Here is a 22,143-nt window from a genome sequence, read left to right as displayed (position 1 = left end):
AGTACAACCAACAAGCATGAGTATTTCCTTCCTTAGGTTTCTTCACCTGTTACAGATCTTTCTCTAATCTTTCTGCTTTGTTTTCTTTTTCCTACTTAGCTTCCCTGAATAGCATCTTTACACCTCATAGTTAAAGTGATGGCTTAATAACATTTAGGTTGAACAAGATGTGGTTTAGAATGGAAACTTGGTAGTCACAGGCAAATATGAAAAGCTAAAGTTCAAGATTAGTATGTGTACACAAGGTTTACTTCATTCTAAATTGAAAGCTTTGAAGTGTCAGAGTAAAACAAAACAAAAAAAAATCAGCCACACAGGAACAGCCTAGAAGTTACCCTCATAAGCTTTCCTCTCCAGAAGGGTAACTAAAGTCCTTTTAGTATGACTGACTGCAGAGTGTACTGCTTTAGTGGACACAGGACTACCAAAGGAGACAGCAGCATTGTCTACTCCCTGCCCAGTGCATGCAACCCAGATGGAAAGAACACACAGAAAGTTTAGGAAACAAAGTCAGTATTAAGAGACTTTTAAGATATTAGATAATCAGCTGAGTTTTGGAGAACCTGAGTTTAACAAAGAAGACTTTCCAATATGCGACCATAATAACATCAATTGGCTTCTGCAGGAATTCAGGAAATGCTATTTGTTTCAATACTACAATCTGACATTGGGGTTCTACTATAATAATCAATGCTTAGCTAGTTTAACATATTCAGGAACTCCAAAACTCCAACCCAAAAACAGCCAAACAACATAATCCACCTGTTGTCCAGTTTCAATTCACAGTCCTCTCATCACATTACCTATTAACATCTCATTTTAGTATTTCATATAAAATTTCAAAAAGCAAATATATCACCTTTCTTTAGGGACATTATAGCTGTAGGATCCTCTGGAATATCAAAAATAAATTAAACTGAGTTTTTAAATATTATGCCAGGGAATTATAGGATACCATCATCTTCCATTTAAATGCTTTCTCCCTATTCTTCCAGACACTGACAGGAAGTTTACATATTCTCATTCATTATTTCACCTTGATGACACAACGCTGACCTAAACTCACCAAACAAACAACGCTGTCTTATTTAGGCAACACTAGAACTTGAATTTAAGGAAACTAATTTCTACTAAAAAAAATGCTACCTTGCAACATAAGCCTGAAGAAAAAAGCACCATCTCCTCCAAGAAAGTGAAATATTCCAAAATGTGTCCATTAAAGACCCTATCTACACAGGTAGAATAGAGGAATATTTATACCTTCCCAAAGAGGATATTGACAGCAGATACTTGAATTATGTATCACGTACACTTGTTAACCAAAATATTGAAGCTACACTAAATACACAGGAAGGCACTTGTCATGACAGCAATCTGTACCCCTACAGAAACCCTCTCTGAAATGAGAGAACACAGATAGGTAAAACACATAAATAGCATCAGAATTTAATAGTGTTGCACTGGCCATCTATCTTTAGGAATAACAAGCTGCCAAGTGAATTGTCTGCAGAAAACAAATACCCACCTGTCATTCTAAATACATCAAATGTAATGACTCTAACATGGGTGATCAGTCCTCCAAGAGAGGCCAGGTGTGTGAAGACCATCAAAGCAAGGTTTAACCACACAACTAACACACCCAAAGCCATGTCAAAAATGGGGGGCCACCACCACATCAAATGAAAGATTTTTCAAGTCCCCTGACAGCCAACACAACCCAATATGGTCAATGGACTGTCCAAGCAATCAAGACCCCTTGAGGTGACCCGAAACACACTAGCAGTCACTTCAGCTTTCAGGCTGTGCCACAGTACAGCTTAAACAGAGTAAGATACATCATTTAGATTCAGGATGAAAACAGGGCTCAAAGTAGAAAACTCAACATCCACTGTGGGTAGCTCCACCCTCTTCCAACATTAAAAAGCATCAGTTGTGTGATGACACGGTGGTAACACACTGGTGTAATCAGACATCACACTCTCACCAGTGGTGTCCAACACCCACACCAGTGGGGTCATGCAGCTTAAACTTCAACTGATGTACACTTAATAAAATAAAACAACAAGAAGACCAACAACACTGAGCACTTTCAAGGGACAGCTGTCATCAGTATGATTTAATTTTCACTATCTATGTACTACCAATGTAACCTGCTTGACTGGATGGCATTAGAGTCAGGCAGTCTGCAATCACATCTCTGTCTAGTAAGCAGGATGAGATATTTGGTATTATTGCCTGGTTTGTTTTATCCTTTCAGCCAATGCAATAAAGGACTTGCCTATTCTGACTTAAGAAAAGGAGAAATTCCACAAAGCTAGCAGATAACAGTCTTATGAGTTCAATTCACAGGAAAAATTACATCATTACACTGTAATAGCTTCAAGAGCCTCATGCTTAATTCAACTACAAGAGGATCTCTACATCACTCAAAAACTTCCAAATATCTGTTACTGTAAGTAACAGGCTAAAAGTGTGTTTAGAACGGCACATGGAATTAAACTCTAATTACTTTAAATTTCTCCAAAATTCATGTAAAATGACAGACAAAAATAATTTAAAAAGATGCTGTCAATACTTCAAAGTTGGTTAGATGGCATAAAAATACTACTCAAATAGCACCCTAATGATCAGACTTGTAGGGATTTAAAGCCACTGAAATATCTCTCCAAACCACATCTTTTGTCTTCCTAAAGGGTACATGACTTGCTCCTTTTATATCTAAATTTCACTCTTAGGTGCATTGTATGAAGCACATCATCAGTAAAAATTAACAAGAACCTAGGCAGAACAAAGTACTAAATTGATAATTAAAAAACAAAAAAACCAATATTATTTTACATCAACTAACATAATAAACACTATTCTATCTGTTTACCTTTCAATCCGCACTCTGAATGAAGCAAACAGATAGCATCTGATCACACATTCTGGTAGCAGAGATTAATATACTTCAACTTTGAGGTTTTTTGTGAATTTTACCCTTTGTTTCTTTTCAGACCACAGCAAGTAAGCAACTTACCAACACTTCAAGCACTACTAAAGTAATACAAGCAAGGATGAAGCACCACTCACAAAACACAAACACTATTACTTCAAGCTTTGAGGAACAGCAAATTTTTTCTAGAAATTCTAGTTACTTGCCATTAGGATGTGTGCAACAAGCCATACATTATCAAAGCTTGTTAGCATGTAATCACTTTCACTCTATTCCCTAGTTCATATTACCTCTAGAAGTCAGTCTGTAACCCTAGTAAGTAGAAAATATCTTTCCACCATATATTAAAACTGTAGTAAGAAACACACATATTAAAGTATAAAAGACAGATGGCTCTTTCACCTCCTGTACCCTTCAATTTTTTTCAAAACTTAAAGACATTAGGAACTCAAGGGAAACAAAAGGGTTCACTTCCTTGGAGCTGTCACAACTTCCCTGTCAGTCACCAGTTAGGACCACAGAAGCATGAAGTGTAAAAGGAGGAAAGAGCCCAAGTTTTCCCATCTGCTCTATATGCTCCTAGAATAATGAGTTAGTAGAACTCCACACAAGAGAGGGTAAGATTAAAGCTGAAATATGCAAGTTAAAATCAAGTACATCAGTTAGTGCACCCTTAAAGGGTAATTAAAAAAAAAAATTTAAAATTGACTGAACTAAAAGCATTTTCAAAGATTTAAATTTAGAGGAAGCACTACACAGAGTCATGTTGTTTGATGGGAGAATCTTTACTCTGTTAAGAGTTTATATACAACACTTAATTTTAATAAAACTTAAGCTATGCAATACTATGCTTGTAAAAAAGTGACCATACCTTCTAATTTTAAAATAGAACACTACTAGAAAAGAATCAAGAAAATTAGAATTTCACAACCTTATGGTCTACATGATGTTAAACAATCATCATCACTATTATTATTTACCAAGGAAAATTGTTAATATAAGTGTTAATATAAGTGACAGCAAAATCAACAGAATATTAAGTAGTTACACTTACAGGACGCACACTTGGCACTCATGATCAGCAATATATCATAAATTTCACTACAGTACTAATAGAAAAATCCTGAACAAGCTCCATCAGGAGTTAATCAAGACTTCCACATTTTATGAGTTAAGTGTGCTATGATATAAAGACTTCTCAGTTACTTTTATACCTGAAAGTGGGTCATGAAATTCCATTTTCAAAATCCATCAACAGCACTTACTCTCAACTAAAAATTAAAGAGACTCTACAAAGATAATTACTCCTTCACTTTAAAAATCAAAGTAATATTTTAGAAGAATGCATTAAATGAAGTTGTGCAAATAATTATAAACTTTCCAAAGTCATGAATTGTAACTGGTACCTAAAAGTTGCAACCGATCCTTGGCCATTGCCAAATTTGTCATCATTTTAGATTGGAGACGTCGAGCCCGTTCACACTGATCACCTTACAAAGAAAAATCCATGTTAAAACACAATTCAGTAAATTAACTTTAAGTGTCAAAATACTGACACCCAGCCTTCCCTCCTCCTCCCAGCCCTTATCTATCCCCTCCACTATGCAACTTCATTACAAAGCTAATGAAAAAAACCTCTAAAGCTTCCTATTTAATCAAGAATTTAAAGTTAGTTGACACTATCTGCTTTACCATAGAGTTTATAGACTGATGGGAACTCAAACACTGCTTTACATGCTGCCTAACACTTCATCCTGACCTAGTATGTCCCTTGTCTCTGCATTTCTCTGAACAGAAACCAAATAAAAGAAGATTTTTAAAAAGCTTGAAAAGTGACTGAGAGGCAAGTACAATTTGAAAGAACTAATTTTGGCAAAATTAAGACTTAAATTCAGTTGACTGTGTCCCTTTACATTTCAAAACACACAAAATTAGACATTAACACCACCATTTCCTAAGAAATATTGTCTGTTCAAGTCAAGCTTTTTTTTTAACTGGGCAATTTAGACAGGTTCTATCAAATGCCACTAGATTGCCCCCTAAGTAAGATAACATATACTTCTAAACACAGCTGAGGAACAAAGTGTAAGTCTGCAAAAACACTTACAGGTTTAGATTTAGGGCAGGTGATTTGGGTTGTTATTATTATAATTATTATTTTGAGGACAGAGACTCTCAGCAAGTCTTTCACTACACTTGTATTTCTGTGGTACATATCTGCTTCTACTCTAAAGGTTAAAATGTTTCCACAGAGAGAGATGGCTTTCTTCCCTTGTTGGAAATGTTCAGTTATTTTGGCCCAAGTTATTCAGAAACACAATGTCAGGCCATTCCAAATTGGGGGGGTTTCTTTTAACATTATACTGAAGGGAATATAAAATTCTGCCTAAGTGAGAACATGAACTGTCAACTTCAGCAAATCAAATCCAAACTCAGTATTTTGGCACTCCCGTTATATAAGAAATCATGTGTTTTGCTTAACAGTGTTCATGAACTCCTTATGATTTTTCAGAGTCTGAAAATATCTGGAGCAAGATTTGCAGGTGATATAGACCAGAATATTAAGATGGAACAGAGAAATGGACCAGTGTTCACCTACAGCTAAAACAGGAATAAGAAAGATCCTTATGAAATAATTCATACAGCAGGCTGCTCCTAGCCCCTACTATGTTTAGTAATATTAATTTCTCACTTCAAAGAAGCCATAAACCAAAATCAGTTCCACAAAACTCAAAACTGGCTTACCTTGACCAATTACTAAGACAGCTATTCCTTTTTCCAGTTCTTCAATTCCTTTCTTATACCATTCAACAGCTTGTTCCTTTTGTCCTGCTTAAAAAGGAAGTGAGCCCATTATTTTCTTGAACGAATTAAAGCTTAGGAATGGTTCTATATAATGCTGCATAAAACAAGTAAGAGAGAGGAAGAGATATTTTAACAAAATTCTGTGATTTAAGCAAACTCTTAAAGGGACACTGTCAACTTTATATCTATTTAAATATCAAATAGGCTTTTCTATTAGAAACAGGTACTACACCAGACTCAAATCACTTTTGCCTGTTTTAAGAATAATTCTTCATCTTTGAGAAATAAATCCCCCCTCCCCTGCCCAAAAAAGAAAGATAAAAAAGCTCACCCACACATATTCACTCCCAACAAAAATGCTGAAATTAACAGTTTCTACTTCTGGAACATCAACTAGAGATGTGCCTCTTACTCTTCCAGTGAGAGCCAATAATAATATTAATAATAGCCAAAATAGCACCAGAAGCACACAAACTCAAGAAGAAAAGTAACAAGTCTAGGACACTACATGAGAGAGATGAGAGACACTTCTCCTCTGGTTAACTCTTGTACAGTGCACCTCATTTGTCATGAGGGTATTTCTTTGTTTATGCTATTATCTAACTGCTGTATTACAGGTGTGTGCCAACTTTCATGTGAAGCACAAGCAGAGTTAGAGCACACCTCTGTACCAACCCCATTCTGAATGGATATTACAGCAAACACAGCCATGAACATGACCTAAGCTATGTGATACCATGACAGCAAGTCAACCACTTAAGACCTATTAATATCTACTTCATATCCCTTTCCATAAATACTCTGCATTAAAAATACATTTGCCTGCATATGGAAAAATACTTCTGCAACAAAATTGTATCACACTAAGCATGCATTTCCACAGATGAATATCACAGATTAGCTATTGGAATTTAAAACCTGATCAGCATTAACAAGCTACTAGCGGTAGAAAAAACCAAAAATGCCTACAACAAACCTTCAGATATCATTACCCTAGTTTCAGATGACATAATGTCTCAGAAAACCATTCCTAAGTGACAGTTAACAGCGGTTGTGTGTTTCTATATTCAAACCTTTTGATAACTTCAGCCCCAAACCTATTTTCTAGCAAATTTCAATTTCACTTCTCGAATCCTCTTCAGGGTTTTCCCTTGCTCCTCTTCAGATAAAAAAAAAAATCTCTTAATAGTAACATTTGGCAAGTTCCCCAGGGTAAGTAATTTCATGCTTTGCTCTTCTTACCACCACGTATCACAGAGCATCTGCCTATAGTCATGAACACCACCCACCTTGGGAGTCATTTCATTACTGCCCTTTCTTCACCAGCCTCATATATCCTGACTGTTAAGGACAAATCTAGACAAATTAAGTCACCCAAGGTAAGTGACTTCAATCCTCTCTTTAGATTTTTTCTTTAAGCTTCTTCTGCCCATCACCCACAGAAACAGCTTCAGCTGTAGTGCAAATCATAAATTTAATACTAATTATAGCTAAATAAAAATCCCGTTTGAGATTATTCCAGCCAACTTTGCTAACAAAGCCTGAATTGCTTTGTTATTCTTAGGGGCAGCTGTAAACATGCTAAGGTCATCATTAAAATCTCACTTCCAGCTTTTAACTGGAGGAAGTTTTAAAAGCACAATACCACACCAAGCTGTTTGCAAAGGTTGTACTCCAACTCCACACAGAATAGTTGATTAGTTCTCAGTGATTACGACATAAAAAATATAATAAATGTCACATTCTTTGGAAGTTGCTGATTTGCTATATTGCCTCTATTGACTATATAGTTGCTATTGGTTATATTTAGCAGAATGGAGTTCCTTTTCCTCAAACAGCCCCAATAGCAGTGTGGTTTGGATTTGTGACTAAAACAGCTGATAACACACAAATGTTTAGGGTATTGCTGAACAGCACAACTTCAAGGTTTTCTTTTTCCCATCTAGATCCCAGTGAGTAGGCTGAAGGTACACAGGAAGTTGGGAGAGGACAACTAGCAAGATGACTGACCCAAACTGGCCAACAGGATATTCTGCATCATACAATATAATGCTCAACAACAAAAACCTGGGTAGATTAATAACTGGATGGGGGCTCTCTTCCAAGCCAGTCATTGCTTGGAAGGATTTATCACTCTTTTTTTTCCCCCCTCACTTTTGATCCTCCTATGCTCTCCCCTGTTCCACTGTGAAGCAGTAAACAAGCAGCTGTGTGGATGCTTAATTGCTTGCAGGGGTCAACACACCACACTGGCCTTCTTAGGAAGAGATAATAAGCTTAATTGTGAAAATACCGAAACAACAATAATTGCCCTGCTGATTCAGAAGCATAAAAAATTACCAGAAGTGCTATCAAAATTATTAAAGTATGTATAGCTCCCACAACAGCAAAAATACCACGTAACTAACAGGCTATTAGACAATTACGAATTTCCAACCATTTCACACACTATATCTAACATACAGTTTTCTCTTTGAAGCTATAAAAAGCTTGTTTACAGATCAGAACATTTTCAAAGACAGGCAAGTATTCTGGTAAAATCAGATAAACAAATAACAAATCTGTGTATTGCAGGGAGTTCTTTCTCAGTGGAATTATAGTACAGTTGCAGGGCTGTAACAGTTGTGCAACTGCTCATATTAGCAGCAAAGATTATCTTAGTAAATATATGGCCTGTGCAGCTAATTCATGTATGATCACCCTAAAGGTATCTACAGAGCAAGTCCGTGATTAAAATTGGTACTTAGAGGCTTACCCTCCAACCACCAGCAGTTAAAGGTCACAACACTGGAACAGGTGCCTGATAAGGTACGACTTTGCTACTCCTCACAGAGCAATTATCAACACCACCGAAGCTTTCAGCTACCTCACCTTCTTTTATGCTTTTTTCCTATGACCCTCAGTGCTCTCTCACTGTACATCTCTGCTGAACTAACCTTGCTGCACATGGTGCAGATTTTTTTCCTCTCCCAGAGCACACCACTGCCACTCCCAAATCATCAAGGCAAAGAAGGACACATCCCACGCTTTTATGGTGCTCTCAGCATGCAGCTTCAATTGAAGGCCTACTCCTATACTTTTAATCTCCTCCTCTAGGACAGGAGTTTCATTAAATCTCAACTGAAAGTTTAGAATAAAGCATGATGACTTTTTCACAGAATTTTAAAAATCCCTATAGCATGCCCCCAAGGCCTACCTTTTGCATGCTGACAGAATCATGCTGCTGCATTTAGAATAAATGACTAAATATAATTCAGCATCAAGAATTTTGTTTGGTTGGGTTTTTTTAATGCTCTACAAAAAAATAGATTTAAAAATCCTCACTCCTCTGTTTTATTTCATTGAACCCTAAATATCCTCTTTAAGGTCTTCTCATCATACAGCAGTAGGCCTATAGATTTTTAAGAGCATGCATGTCAAAGAGTTTAAGAAAAACATTTTTTAAGAAACTGCCAAAATTCAAGTATATTTTTCCGTAAAAGTCACACCACTCAAATGATCATTCTGAGGGCCAAGTAGCCTGAAGCCTCGCTTCAGCACTCACATCATTTGGCAGCCAGTGCATTATAGGATGCACCCTTATTATTGTCCTTGGTGCTTTTGTTGTCCGGCTGGCCTGGTGAAGGCTAGATACAGTCACACACCCACCCGCAATTTTTAAATCGCCTCACCCAGACCTCAGCGGCAAAAACTCTTAAGTTTTTGGGGAGAAATACAAGCACTTGTCTTCCAAGGGGAACGAGGCCGAGCCGCAGCTTTGTGATCCGAGCCGCACCTGGAGGCTGCGGCAGGGACGGACCCGGCCGGGGACCAAAGCGCCGCCGCCACAGGCGGGCACAGCTCGGCTTACCCCGCACACACCGTCCGCAGCCCGCATTTCTCTGCTGAGCGGGTTTTGTTCGCTCTCAGCTGAAAGCGGTTCCACGGCACAGGGCCTTCCCGCACTCCCCCCGCACCCCGGGGCGGCCGCTCCCTCCCTACCTGTCTCGTCCTCGTCGATGCGCAGAGCCATGGAGATGCACTCGAAGGCCCGCTTGTGGCACGCCCGCACCGTCTCGGGCGCCCCGCCGGGCTCGGGCGCGTCGCTGGCCCCGGCCCTGCTGCCCTTGGCGGCCATGAGGGCGCCGCGGGAGAGGCGCTCGCAGAGCCAGGCGAAGAGCAGCCCGAGCTGGAAGGCGACGAAGCGGAGCAGGGCGAAGGCGGCGAAGAGCGGGTACGAGAAGTAGTACAGGTTCCGCTTGTGTGGGGACGCCGCCGCCGCCGCCCCCGCCGGCGGCACGGGGGGCGCCGGCCCGGGCGGTGAGGAGGGAGAGGCGCCGGCGGTCGGCGGCGCGGAACTGGAGCCGGCTGAGCCCTTCTTCTTCCCTCGGCCGCCCGGAGAATTCATTCACCGCCGTCGCCATAACCCGCTGCCAGGGACTGACAACAACCGGCCATGGCGATGGCGGCGGCGGCGACGCCCCTTTCGGCCGGCCCAGGGGGAGGGACGGAGGGCGGGCTGCGGGCGGCCCCGGCCGGCGCGGGGAGAGGCGGCACCGCCCCTGCCGCCATGGGAGGCGACGGCATGGCGCCCACAGCGCCCGGGGCCGGCCCTCGGAGCCGCTCGGTGCTGGGCCTGGAAAGCACGGAATCAGTGTGGTTGGGAAAGACCTCTGAGATCATCGAGTCTAGCCTTTGACCGATGTAAAGCAGGACCACAGCACTAAGTACCGCGTCCGGACCGTTCTTGAACATGATCAGTGATGGTGACTCTACCGCCTCCTCGGGCAGTTCATCCCAATATTTAACAACCCTTTCTGTGGAGAAATTCCTCCTAGTGTCCAACCTGGACTCCCGCTGGCACAGCCTGAGGCAATGTCCCCTCGTCCTTTCGCTGTTGCCCAGGAGAAGAGTGGAGAGTGCACTCCACACTGGAAGCAGCAGCCCGCAGCAGCCCGCTCCAGCCCTGGCCCGGCCGTTCAGTGTCGGCCCATGAACCGCACCGAGCGGCCGGGCGATGAATAATTTAATAGCTTACTTATTGTGACCGGGGCTGCGAGCCGCCCCGCAGGCACAACGCAGCGCAGGTTCCTGGCGCCGCTCCCGCCTGGAGTCACTGCTGGTGGCACACGGGCAGAGCCCGGGGAATTCCCTCGCACGGAGAGGCGTGGAGCAGCCTGGTCCCTGCTCCCTGCTCCCGCCGCCCTGGAGAGCGCTCCCGTGCTTTGTCTGCTCCGCAGCTCTGTAATGGGAATGACAGGCTGTCTCCTCACATGCAGAGAGCTAATGGAGTTCACTATACATTATAGATACATCGCTCTGGAGAAAAAAAAATATAAATCTTAACTCTACTCCACTCTCCTTACCAAAACTGAACACGCAGTTGTCCAAGCCCATGTCAATTATTTGCCCAGCCATAATATTTATTTATTTGTGTCTCTCGCAAAGGAACAGATCCTCCAGCTCCCTACTCCTTTAGTTATTTCAAATCTTAAAAATGCTTTGGTACCTTTGGTCTAGCAACCTAGGGGAGGCCTCCATACACCAGCACTTCTGTGCCTACCACTATATTCATCACTTTAGCAGACCTCTCCCTCTCCGCTTCAATTTTCCCCCGTTGTGGTTGCCATGTCTGTTGGATGATCTTTTTCAGCCTTGTTTTGCTTTGTTACACACTCTCTGTTCTACAAGTAAAATACTGAGTGATATTAGATTATGATAGAGCACCTCTCTATTGCACACAGAGGCTGAGACAGTCCCAAAACTGTAGACACGTAACTCAGTGCACAAGGAAGTGGAGCATGTTAATTAAAAGGATATGCCACACTAAAATCACTACTGTCAGCAATATTTTATTCATTCTTCCAAAATTACTATAAAACGACTGTTTTTTAAATTTTTTTCTTGTTTGTTCGTGCCTCAAAATTACTTCCAGTTTTCCCTGGTCATGTGTATTTATTTTCTTACATGACAGAGTGAAGTGGTTTTCCTTTAATGACAGAACAGTAAGTTTATTAACAAGGACAGATTGAGTGATGATAGAAGACAATGTATCTCAATCCTCACTAGTCAGTTCATTCAGTTATTTCTACTTCTTAAAAAATTTAGAATGGCACCTTTGTGAATCATATGACTGTATCATGACAATAAAAGAGTGCACCTTTTAGGGGCATAACAATGTTAAGCCAAAACGGCTTCAAAATAAGAAATCCGTGAGAAATTGTGAGAAAGTCTTAATGTTTTTAGTGAAAACCTAGAGAACCAGTTCACTATTGTGACTATTAAATATTTTAGTGCTCTGCAATTTGAATTTCCCTACGCTCTTGTATTAAGATCACCCTAGCAGCCATTGTACTTGCCAGTGAACCATTCTAATTAATCATCTCATAAAGATTAATGCTAGTTTGGAGAAAAAAAAAAGCACAAACCCTTAAACCACATCAGAGCAGTGAGTGGCTTTTTGTTGGTTAGTGAGATATCCTGGCTCAGCAAGGGGTGGAAGAAGTGAAGCCTCTTTCTCTAGATTGGGCAGCTGTTGACTCTACTCTGAAGACTGAGGACTTGTGAAATACAGGAGATACAATCTGGTGTCTCAGCAAAAGATTTGGTAATCTGAGCAGATCAGCATTATAGTCATAGGAATTAGAAAGGTGCAACTATCCTGACACCACAATTCACCATTGAACAAAAGTAAGTTGGAAAACCTTTTTCCCAACAGGACCTCTAAATGGAATTCTCTTAAATGTCTACTATAACATGATGAAAAATTCAGAGAGAGGCTCAAAACAGAGTGAAAAGCTTACACCTCTTCGCATTAATAATTGGTTTGTATTCTTGTTCTAAGTTTCAGTAACGAAATCTCAGTGTTTTCACCTCACCTCTTTAGCATTGGGCAAGTTTGGCAGCACTAGGTACTAAAATAGACACAAAGAGAGGACACAGTTCTGCTCTAATTCCAGGTTCTCCATTTGAGTATCAAATCTCTGATTGCACTAGTTTTTGAGCCTGCTGATCACTGTGGTAACATTGTCAGTGCTGCAAACATTATTTCAAATTCATTTATGTACACACACTTCATTATTACCGCAACCAGATGATTACCTCGGGGCAGAGTCTATTGAAAACACAGCATTTTCTGTAACTCTTCCATTTCACTAATCTTTTAGGAGCATTAACTAGATCATTCATATACATTGTCATCATTGGAGCAAGAAGATGGAAAAAGAAGTAGAGCTATTTTTGTAAAACAACAAAAGAAAGTATATTTTCTAAAAAAAGCTCAAAAAAACCCTCAATCAAACCAAGACACCCCAAAACCCCAAACCTACAGAAATGAAACTATTTTGTCAGTTCGAACCCAAAAATATTCTTAAGGCGTTTTAATTCACCAGCACAAACCACATTACCAAAGAATTCACAGAATCACTAGGGTTGGAAGAGACCTCTGGAGATGATCTAGTCCGGCCCCCTGGCCAAGGCAGGGTTACCAAAACCAGGCGACACAGGAATGCATCCAGGCAGGTTTTGAATTAGGTTGTCTCCTCTAGAGAAGGAAACTTCATGACCTCCCTGAGCAGCCTGTGCTCCAGTGCTCTGCCACCTTCAGTGTCAAATTTAATTCCTAATGAAAAGAAAACAAAGCAATCAGGCACAGATGCTCAAACAGCACTCTTCCATTTCCCAACAGCTCCAAGTCAGGACAGGATGACTGAAGCTGATCCCTGGTGAAAGGTGTGCAGCTGCGATTTTGTTAACAGAGAGACAATTTACGGCCAGCACACACCGGTGTGCAAACCACACTCTCTATGGCTCTAGAAGGTTATTTCACTAACAAAACCCCACTTTCAGACCCCAGTCAACTTCAGCCATGCTATTTTTCGCGAACACCACAGTGCTCTCCTCAGACACCAAGCCGTATTGATCACGAGCACAGATGTGCACCCCAAACCCCCAGGCTGACTCGGAAGCGAACACATCCCGCGAGTTTTATTCCGGGCAGGACACCTGCCCCGGCCGCGCTCCCGGCCCCGCGCCCCGCCCTCCCCGCGGCCGGCGCTGGGTGGGGCCCGCGCAGGCGCAGTGCGCCGGGGGCCGGCCGCGCGACCGTTCCACTGACGTCAAAACAGCTCGCGACGGCGGCCGCGGTTGCTGCGGAGCGGCTCCGGCTGTCCCGCCGATCCCGGTGTTCCTCCGAGCCCCGTGTCCTGCCCATCCCGGACCGACCGGCGGTGAGAGCCCTGCGGCGGGGCCGCCTCGCCCCCGCGGGGCGCTCGGGGCACGGCCGGGGGCGGCGGCCACACGTGGTTGTTGCGGGCCCCCAGCCCGGCCCTGCCTGAAGGGGCTCTCGGGGCGCTGCGGCGTGGGGTGGGCACGGGAGGGACGGACGGGGTGAGGGAAAGGGATGACTCTGGCTTCCCGGGGGGATGAGTGCTGTGTTTTTTAATCCCCGTACTGCTTTCTTCAGCGGACATAACGTGAAACTTAAAGGCACTTCTGGGTTCTCCGTGCGGGTGAAACCAGTTCAAGTTTGGCGCGGGGGGGAGCACGGAGCAGCTCTCTGCTTTCTTGTAACTGTGCCTTGGTAACCATTAGTAACCAAGTGATGCAGTATCATTTAACTCACATGGGCTCCAGTTCAGCCTGCTGATCGGTTTTTTTAATTGCTTTCCAAGATCTTCCCGTACGTCAATCAAATTTCACTTTTCGAAACATGGAGGGAGAACAGATTATGGAGGGACAGCCACAGGTATTACAAGAAATGCTTTATGTGCTTTGTTACACATGTAAAAGGAGCTTTTTAGCTTTGCTAACCGTGTGTTATTTTACAGGTTCCGGAAAATCCTCATTCTGAATATGGCCTCACTGAAAACGTAGAGGTAACACAGATTTTATCGCAGTGGAAGTCACATTTGTCATTAAGGGAAAAAAGTTGAATCCTGAGTCTAATTTCAGAAAATGTGATGCTATCAGTGGTGCTAAGCAATACCTGTCCCTAGCAAAAGTGGCTGTAAATATATTTTCTGTTGTGCTACTTCCACTGTACTAAATGGTACTGAAGTAAATAATGAGCCTTTTAATGAATTTTTTTTTTAAGTATCTTATTATCTGTTTTATTGCTGTCTGTGAGAGATATAGATATATATTATGGGACAAAAGAAGCATCCACATTAGGTTCAACGTGTGCTGGGTAGACTGGGGCTATCACCTCCTAACTCTATGGCATTTATTTACTCTTATTAAAAAGAAGCCTTCAGTTTCCCTTTGTTATAAGTTCCTATTCTGTGCTAAGCTTTTGCAGAAACTATTCTTAAGTCTTCTGAGACTCATCTCTCTCATAACTGCTTGTCTCTATCCCTCAGCTCCCTCTATGCCTCTCAGTTCCTGCAGAACCATAACACATTGGTCCTGTATCAGTAGATTCATGTCCATTGCATTGAATACACTTGGTTTACTGACAGTGGGAGGGTATCAGTTTTCAACTGCAGTTAATGGTGTAAGATGATTCAGTACTTTTTGATCAAAAAGTATCTGGAAGCATTTTGCATATGTTTTCTTTAAAGTATCCATTTATACTTGGGTAGAGCACAGTCACAAAAAACTTGACTTCAGCAGAGTCCCCTTTGTCAGGCTTCACCCGAATTCCTTATGCTTTTAGCATTTTTCTAGAAACACATGTCTACAGGAGCCATGTAACTGAGACTCATTAGTACTCATTCCTGTCTTAGTGATGTAGAATCCAAATCAGTGAATGCAAAAGCAGAAATAAAAATTACTGTGATTAGATGTCTTCTCTTGTAGAAAACTTACAACTTCTAAACAATGTTTCCCCAAAACATAGGAATTTAACACAAGGTTGCTCTGGATTAGGTTTTTGTGCAAGGAAAAATGTGCAGTTAAATATTCTTAAAAGATATAAAGAAATTATTGCAATCGAATTGCAAAGACAGGTACTTTGCACACACACTTCAAAGTAGGTGTGGCTGCTGTCACCAATGTTCATTCACTTTTTTTTTTTTTTTACTTCAGAGGATAGTAGAAAACGAGAAGCTAAATGCTGAGAAAACATCAAAGCAGAAGGTGGATCTTCAGGCATTACCCACACGAGCCTACTTGGATCAGACAGTTGTACCTATCTTGCTACAGGGACTTGCTGTTCTTGCAAAAGAAAGGTAAGATGCTTCCATGTTCCTCCTGTTCCTAGGAAAATGTAGGTCTCAAACTTGGGCAGCACAGCACCTTTCAGGCCTCGCACACCGAATATAGTTTTGCTCTTTGTAAGATTGTCGTTACAACAGGTTTATGAACCTATGAATTACTGTGATTGACCATCCAGGATGGGTTCCTTACTTAGGCACACGTGGCATGATAGGAGTTACTTGCTGAATTCATGATCTTCCAATGAGGTACGGTACTGCAGAAGTTTTAGAGGGAAAAATGGTGTAATTTCACCTTAGAGAAGCAAGGCAAGAGGATGTTCTAGTTCTGAGGGTTTTGGTAGTGTGAAATTATAAAGACTTCTCCTTGACACCTAAGAGAAGGGAAGACAAATCAGGCATGATGTGTCTTTGAGAGAGATTGAAATACTTGCTAAGGGTGAGGCTGACCCTGCACTGTCAACACAGTAAAAAGCAGACTGGTGGTTTATCCTCTGAATAAAGATTGTGCCTCTAAATAAAGAGGTGCCCCACCTGTCTTTACCAGTCAGTGTAGAAAGGTATCCTTCAATAACAGCAAACAGGTCTTCATCTTAACAAAACTAATTTCTAGTCTTTTGGTGTATCCTCACTAGTGGCAAATTGTACTGCATGTAACCATTTCTCAAACTGAAATAATACAATCGGAAGCTGGCACAGATGACCAAAATTGCATCATGGCACCTAGTCAGAAAAGTCATCAACAGTGTATGAACTTCAAAAGGAGTTGGGAGTTTAAACTGCAGTGTACAGACAGCTAATTAAGCACCTAGGGAGGTCCATCCTGAGGGATGTGCAGATCTTCAGCAGATGTCTATGAGAGTACTGCTGCAGACTCAATGTAAAACACAGCCCAAGGTTAATACCCTACCCTTACACTTTGGATACTTGTGTGACAGGCAAACTTTTCCCTTCCCGTGGCCTGGCCTTTTTTCTGCCTTCTTTATGGGTGCTCATCACAGGAGTGAAATTGGATCATTGATAGGAAGGGTTGGGGAACATACAGGTTAAAATGTGAATAATATGAACCTGCCAGGACAAACTGGCTGTTCACCTGAGCATAATAAACCCTCAGGAATGAGAAAGCTGAACTGTCAGCTCTGCTGTAGAATCTACTGCTTAAAATTGAACAGGAAAGTTACTAGTGGATGCTAAGTTCTTTTTCAAGGGAATATAGAATTGTTCAGGGAACAAGCCAGTACATCTGATGAACATGCCTGGAATTCAGTAGAAATTTCTATCCAGGATAGTAAGCATATGGATAAACTACATATTTGGGAGGAGGTCCACACAATTTTTGTCAGGTCTTTTAAATGTCTTTGAGTTTATTGAAGGAGCCAGCTAGCGTACATAAAGAGGAATGCAGATGATGCAGTCTGTTTAAATTTCAAAAAGTTGTTCACATAGTTATTCTCTAACAGCTTTTAAAGAGAGTTAATTGCTGTTGGTATTAAAGGAAATGCTTTTATATGAATGAGGGACTGATGGGAAGGAAGATAGGAGATAGAGGGTAGAAGTAAATGTGGAATTTTCATGGTGAAACAAGCTCAACACTACAATCATGGAAAAGATTACTTACAACAATTTGAAGAAGTGGCTGACAAAAGTTGTTAATGAGACTGAGTTTTACAGAATAGATTAGGGAGTTTTGTGTTTCAGTTTCTGTTTGTTTGTTAAGTTGATCAATTGTAAATAATTGCGCAGGAACTTCATAAAACTTTGAAGACTGCCATGAAAAATTTAAAGTGACAGAAAGTGACATTGAATCCAAATAAACATAAAATTGTGGACCTCTGAGGGTAGTGAAAAACACTACTGACAAAATGTTGGATTCTCAGCTAAAAACTACCCTTGTGGAAAAACATTGTTAAACTGTTAAATGTATATGTCAATGCACTGCTTTAATCAGAAATAAATTCTGAATGGTAGGACTTAGAAACTGAAGGGGTAAAACCAACTTAAAAATAAAGGGGTGAAAAGAATAATGTCACTATATGAATTTGTGATGTTCTTGTATTTTTAGTAGTATGTGTCATTCTCCTGTATTCTGGTAGAATGTGAAAAAGTGAGAGTGGCAAGGTGGTCAGCAATATGGAATGCTATCTGTATACAGAGTGATTGAACAGATAATATGTAGAAAAGAGGTTTCTGTGGATGAACATACAAGGAGCCTGTTAAATCACAAGAGCACAGAGATGACGGATTGCGATGGAGTGTTTATTATCTCTTCTGATACAGTAATCAAATTAAACAAAGCAAATTTATAACAAACAAAAGGGCTGATCCTTCACAGGTCACACAATTAAGCTTTTTTTTTGCTTTCAGTTGAGGACATTAGCATTTTATTTGTTCTCAAGAAGCAACTGGTCAAAACTGTAGAGGAATCCACCCAGGACTATTAAGGGTGCTAGCTCAGAAATTGGTACATGCTTGGAAGTCAAAAGGACAGTCCCAAGAAGTATCTCTGCATTTTTTTTGTTATTGTTGTTGTTTTTGTGCTCCTTATAGGCATATTTGCTCACTGCCAGACCTTTGGTTTGACCTACTGTGGAATAAGTATGTGATTTATTCTGTGGACAGAATCCAGATTAGCAGGATTCACATGGTATAGCTGGAGGAGTTCTTTAAAAAAACCCCTACAGACTAAGGCCAGTGATCAAAGTGTTTATTATTTACTACTTTCAAGTTACAGAACTTCTCAAACTTGAAGATTTGTGGTGTTTGTTTCAGCTGCCACAAACTGTGAAAAATACTAATACACTGAGATACACAATAACCACTTGAAAAAAAATTTAAGGAAAAAGCAGAGATTCAGTTTTACTTTAAATAGCATGAGTTAAAGAAATGCGCAAATGCATGTCATATCCAATGATGTATATACAGTATTTATGCTTACAGACTGTGGTTTTAGGCATGTAACTGTTCTAGCAATTTAGTAACGTGGAACCAGCAGTGACTAAGACACTTTTTAAAAAACTTTCTCGTTAGACAAACTGTGGGAAATTTACAGAGTCACTCTTGGTAGTTGGTCATCCCTAAATAGAAATATTTGGGAAGAGTTATTTTGCTTTTAAGGGAAGGTGATTGGTCCTTCAGCTACCTAATTTCATATAATAAAAAATAATTGCTTTTGATTTACTTTTTTTCTTTGCAGACCACCCAATCCCATTGAATTTCTAGCAGCATATCTTTTAAAAAACAAGTCACAATTTGAGGACCGAAATTAACTCCATAAAAATGAGGACAGTTTGGCTGCTAGACTGAAATGCTCATTTGCCGCAATTTGTTTTCTGCTGTAAAAATCCTTTGGCCATGTTGTTGTCTTTCTTAACTGCACAGTTTGCTTTATCTTTTGAGTTTATTTAATAAAGAACACTTTACATTTAATTGTTCTCTTGTTTTAAACTAGCTATTAAGAGACTTTCAGAATAAAGTACTGAAACTGCACTACTGCATGAAAGTCTGAATAATTCCATGGGGTTACATCCTCTGAACGTGTGACATAAAGGGGAACAATTTATTACAAGAATCACATGGCTGATAATTTATGTAACTTAACTGGGTTTTATATAGCCAGTGCAACATGCCTAAATAGAAAGCAAAGAAATGCAGAACAATTAAAATTTATTTATTAAGTACAGGAGAGAACTTGCTTCTGAACACCAGGAGCTGGGTTTAGTTATAATAAACAATGAAATCCAGCAGCTGAACAGATCACCTACAGACAGCATCCAGTGTCTCACATAGGTACATTAATGAGTTTTGCTCTTCAGGATTTGTCATTGATCTCCTATGACTGGATTCAGTGTACTGGGTTCAGCTGAAACACAAAATGAATTTGAAAATGATGTATAGTGTGGGTAGCTAGGCTGAGATGATAGTGCAGAAGGGAATCTTTCCCAATGACCTGTAGCTGTACTGATTACCAAGGAATGGAAACATCTGTGTCTGGCCAATAATTTTGGTGGATATAAAAGAGTGGGTTAGCTAGCTACTAGTTACATGTAGTTGGAGACCCAGAGTCTGCTGCAGTTTGGGATGGAGTCTGTTGGCTGTGCTGTGAGGAGGAAGGGATGTGGCTTTGCAAGGGATAGGCAAGGTAAGAAGATGCTGTTGAGGGACAGACAGGGTTAGGTGGTTGGGTAAGGGACAGGTTAGCCAGTCATGCAGAAGGAAACTTGCAGAGAGGAGAGAAGGAGTCAGTGTTGTGTGGAGATCAAGGAACTAGTACTATGTGAAGCTGCTTATAAGAAAAGGACTCAGAGTTACCTGAGAAGGCAGCATGTAGAGTTTGCCAGTTAAAGGGCTTGACATAGTAGCTGCAACAGTATAGGAGCTCCATAATCTAGTTCTCTATACTGCTACCCTTAGCTGAGTTATCCAAAAACTTGCAGGGACTGAGGTCTTTCTGTTAGTCTCAGTAGGAAGGTTCTCACTGTTTTACATATATCTTAGTATCTTAAACCAGAAACATTTAATAAGTATAGTCTATGAGCAGTAAGAGTGGGGAACAGAGATTGAAAAAAAGTCTGTGAACCCTGAATTAAGCCTAAAAGCTGTCTTTTGGGAAATATAACAAAATTTGGAAGGAGATTACTAATTCTATTGCATTGTGGTGAACACAGTCTCATCAAACAGTAACACTAGAAAGATACTGAAAGGATTTAACAACAGTGTTTTGACTTTCTGGAATGAGTAATACCATTTAAGTGAAGACAAGGAAATACCATAAGGACTTGGTACTGCTATTTTTATTGCTAAAATGGCATTCCAATATTTCATAAAAAACAACTTTGCAAGACTGTAAGAACTGTTAAATGCAAAAGGAATCTATGCTGCTTCCAGCTTCTACGCTGAGAATTTGTGCAAGCCTGAACAAAAATAAGCAGCTTCACTTTTAATTCTTTCCAGACAGAGCAATTTTTTTAGACTGTTCTACCTGAATTCAGAATACAATCAGATTTCTTACCTCACAGTAAAACTGTCAAGCAGCTACACAAAACATGAAACACTCTGGCTTTCTGCACAGCTCTTGCATCACCCTGGAATTTCAAAGCATCAGTCCCAGTGCTAAGGGAAGCTGTCCTTGCCAGCAGTGTGCCATCTACTCAGCTGCTGGTGTCACTGGTATGTGGTGTCATCTGCTATTATTTTCCCATCTAGGCTAAGGATTTAATTTGAGAAAATGAAAAAGTCATGTTCACATAGTGATGATGATGTTAGAAGATTGCTATTACTGCAGCTTGCTGGGCAGCCTCTTCTAAGAGATAAACAGAAATGTGACTAGCAGCAGTGAACCTACCAGCTCTAAGAATTAAATCCCTAGCTTAGATGGGAAAATAGTAGCAGATTAATTTCCTCTGTAACAGGAATAAGTAGCAAGTAGTACCTGTATTATCTAGTTCTCAGTTACAAAACTAATGATAAAGTTTAAATGTTAAAAGCATTTACTTGTTTTAAACTGTGCACTACAAAACAATGAAAACTTTGTGAAGAGACTTGACAGATGCTTGGTATCCCAATTTAATTTAGAAATACTTTTTCCACAGGAAATAACAGTTCTGAAAGCTTCAAGATAAATTGTATTTAATTTTGAAATACAAATACATTTAGAGTAAAAGCTTCAAGAAGTACTTGAAAATGGCAACTTTAGAGGTATGGCAGGCCACTACCAAGTAGGTGAAAGCCATTTTCTCTTTTTAAAATTTTTTTTTAGTGTTCACTACCCCAGTTAACTCAGTATATGCTGCAAATGGCAGTAAAATTGAGTAGAAAATAAAATGGAATACCTAGTTTACTTGACAATATGTCTTTCAAGATGACTATTTTAGATCTCCAATATCCAGAAGTTACTATTCAGAAGCTGTGAAAGAATTATATGTGAGTCATATGTAGTATTTTGAAGCATGCCTTTTTAAGTGCTTCCAGTGAGAACACTGTCCTTTACCTGGAAGGGAACCATGACACAAAAAAAGGATTTCCCACTAAAAGCAATTCTGATCAAAGGATTCTAAATCCTTCTTTTCTGAAGCCTGTTACCACCTAAAATTACAGTTTGACTTGCCAAATTATTTTTTTTTTTGCTCCTCTGATTTATCAAGGACTTTCTCCAAAATCAGTACATGTCTTTGAGCAATCAGTTTTATTTTCTGAGGTGCTGTCACCATTGTAAAAGCAATCTGATCAAAAGAACTTTCATCTCCCCATCAGACTTTCTAGAAATAAAAGACC

At 40.4% G+C, this 22,143-nt stretch overlaps 2 protein-coding genes across 7 annotated transcripts in view; one reads left to right on the top strand and one right to left on the bottom strand.

Annotated features, from left to right (window-relative positions):
• SPAST (spastin) overlaps positions 1–10,204 on the bottom strand; it is a 39,169-nt gene extending 28,965 nt beyond the window's left edge. For 2 of the 5 annotated variants that reach the window (XM_033054882.2, XM_033054884.1), the window contains exons 1-3: positions 9,722–10,204; positions 5,681–5,767; positions 4,342–4,425 (exon numbers count right to left, since the gene is read on the bottom strand). In XM_033054882.2, coding sequence (XP_032910773.1) covers positions 4,342–4,425; positions 5,681–5,767; positions 9,722–10,127 — 577 coding nt within the window. In that variant the 5' untranslated portion in view covers positions 10,128–10,204. The remainder of the gene's footprint in view (positions 1–4,341; positions 4,426–5,680; positions 5,768–9,721) is intronic. The other 3 variants (XM_033054883.2, XM_033054885.1, XM_033054886.1) reach the window with 2 other exon arrangements.
• A 3,603-nt stretch (positions 10,205–13,807) lies between these two features.
• Positions 13,808–19,299, top strand: DPY30 (dpy-30 histone methyltransferase complex regulatory subunit). 2 transcript variants are annotated; one of them, XM_033056094.2, is made up of 5 exons: positions 13,808–13,947; positions 14,392–14,465; positions 14,548–14,595; positions 15,746–15,888; positions 19,067–19,299. In XM_033056094.2, the coding sequence occupies exons 2-5, from the start codon at positions 14,430–14,432 to the stop codon at positions 19,137–19,139; spliced, it is 300 nt and encodes a 99-aa protein (XP_032911985.1). In that variant the 5' UTR covers positions 13,808–13,947; positions 14,392–14,429; the 3' UTR covers positions 19,140–19,299. The 2 variants fall into 2 exon arrangements, with proteins under 2 accessions (XP_032911985.1, XP_032911984.1); XM_033056093.2 differs by having other exon boundaries at positions 18,421–19,102.
• The last annotated feature ends 2,844 nt before the right edge of the window (positions 19,300–22,143 follow it).

Source organism: Catharus ustulatus, chromosome 3, assembly GCF_009819885.2.
Source record: "Catharus ustulatus isolate bCatUst1 chromosome 3, bCatUst1.pri.v2, whole genome shotgun sequence".
Classification (NCBI taxonomy): Eukaryota; Metazoa; Chordata; class Aves; order Passeriformes; family Turdidae; genus Catharus; species Catharus ustulatus.
The sequence above is the reverse complement of the archived record's forward strand: the minus strand, read 5'-3'. Positions and strand labels throughout refer to the sequence as shown.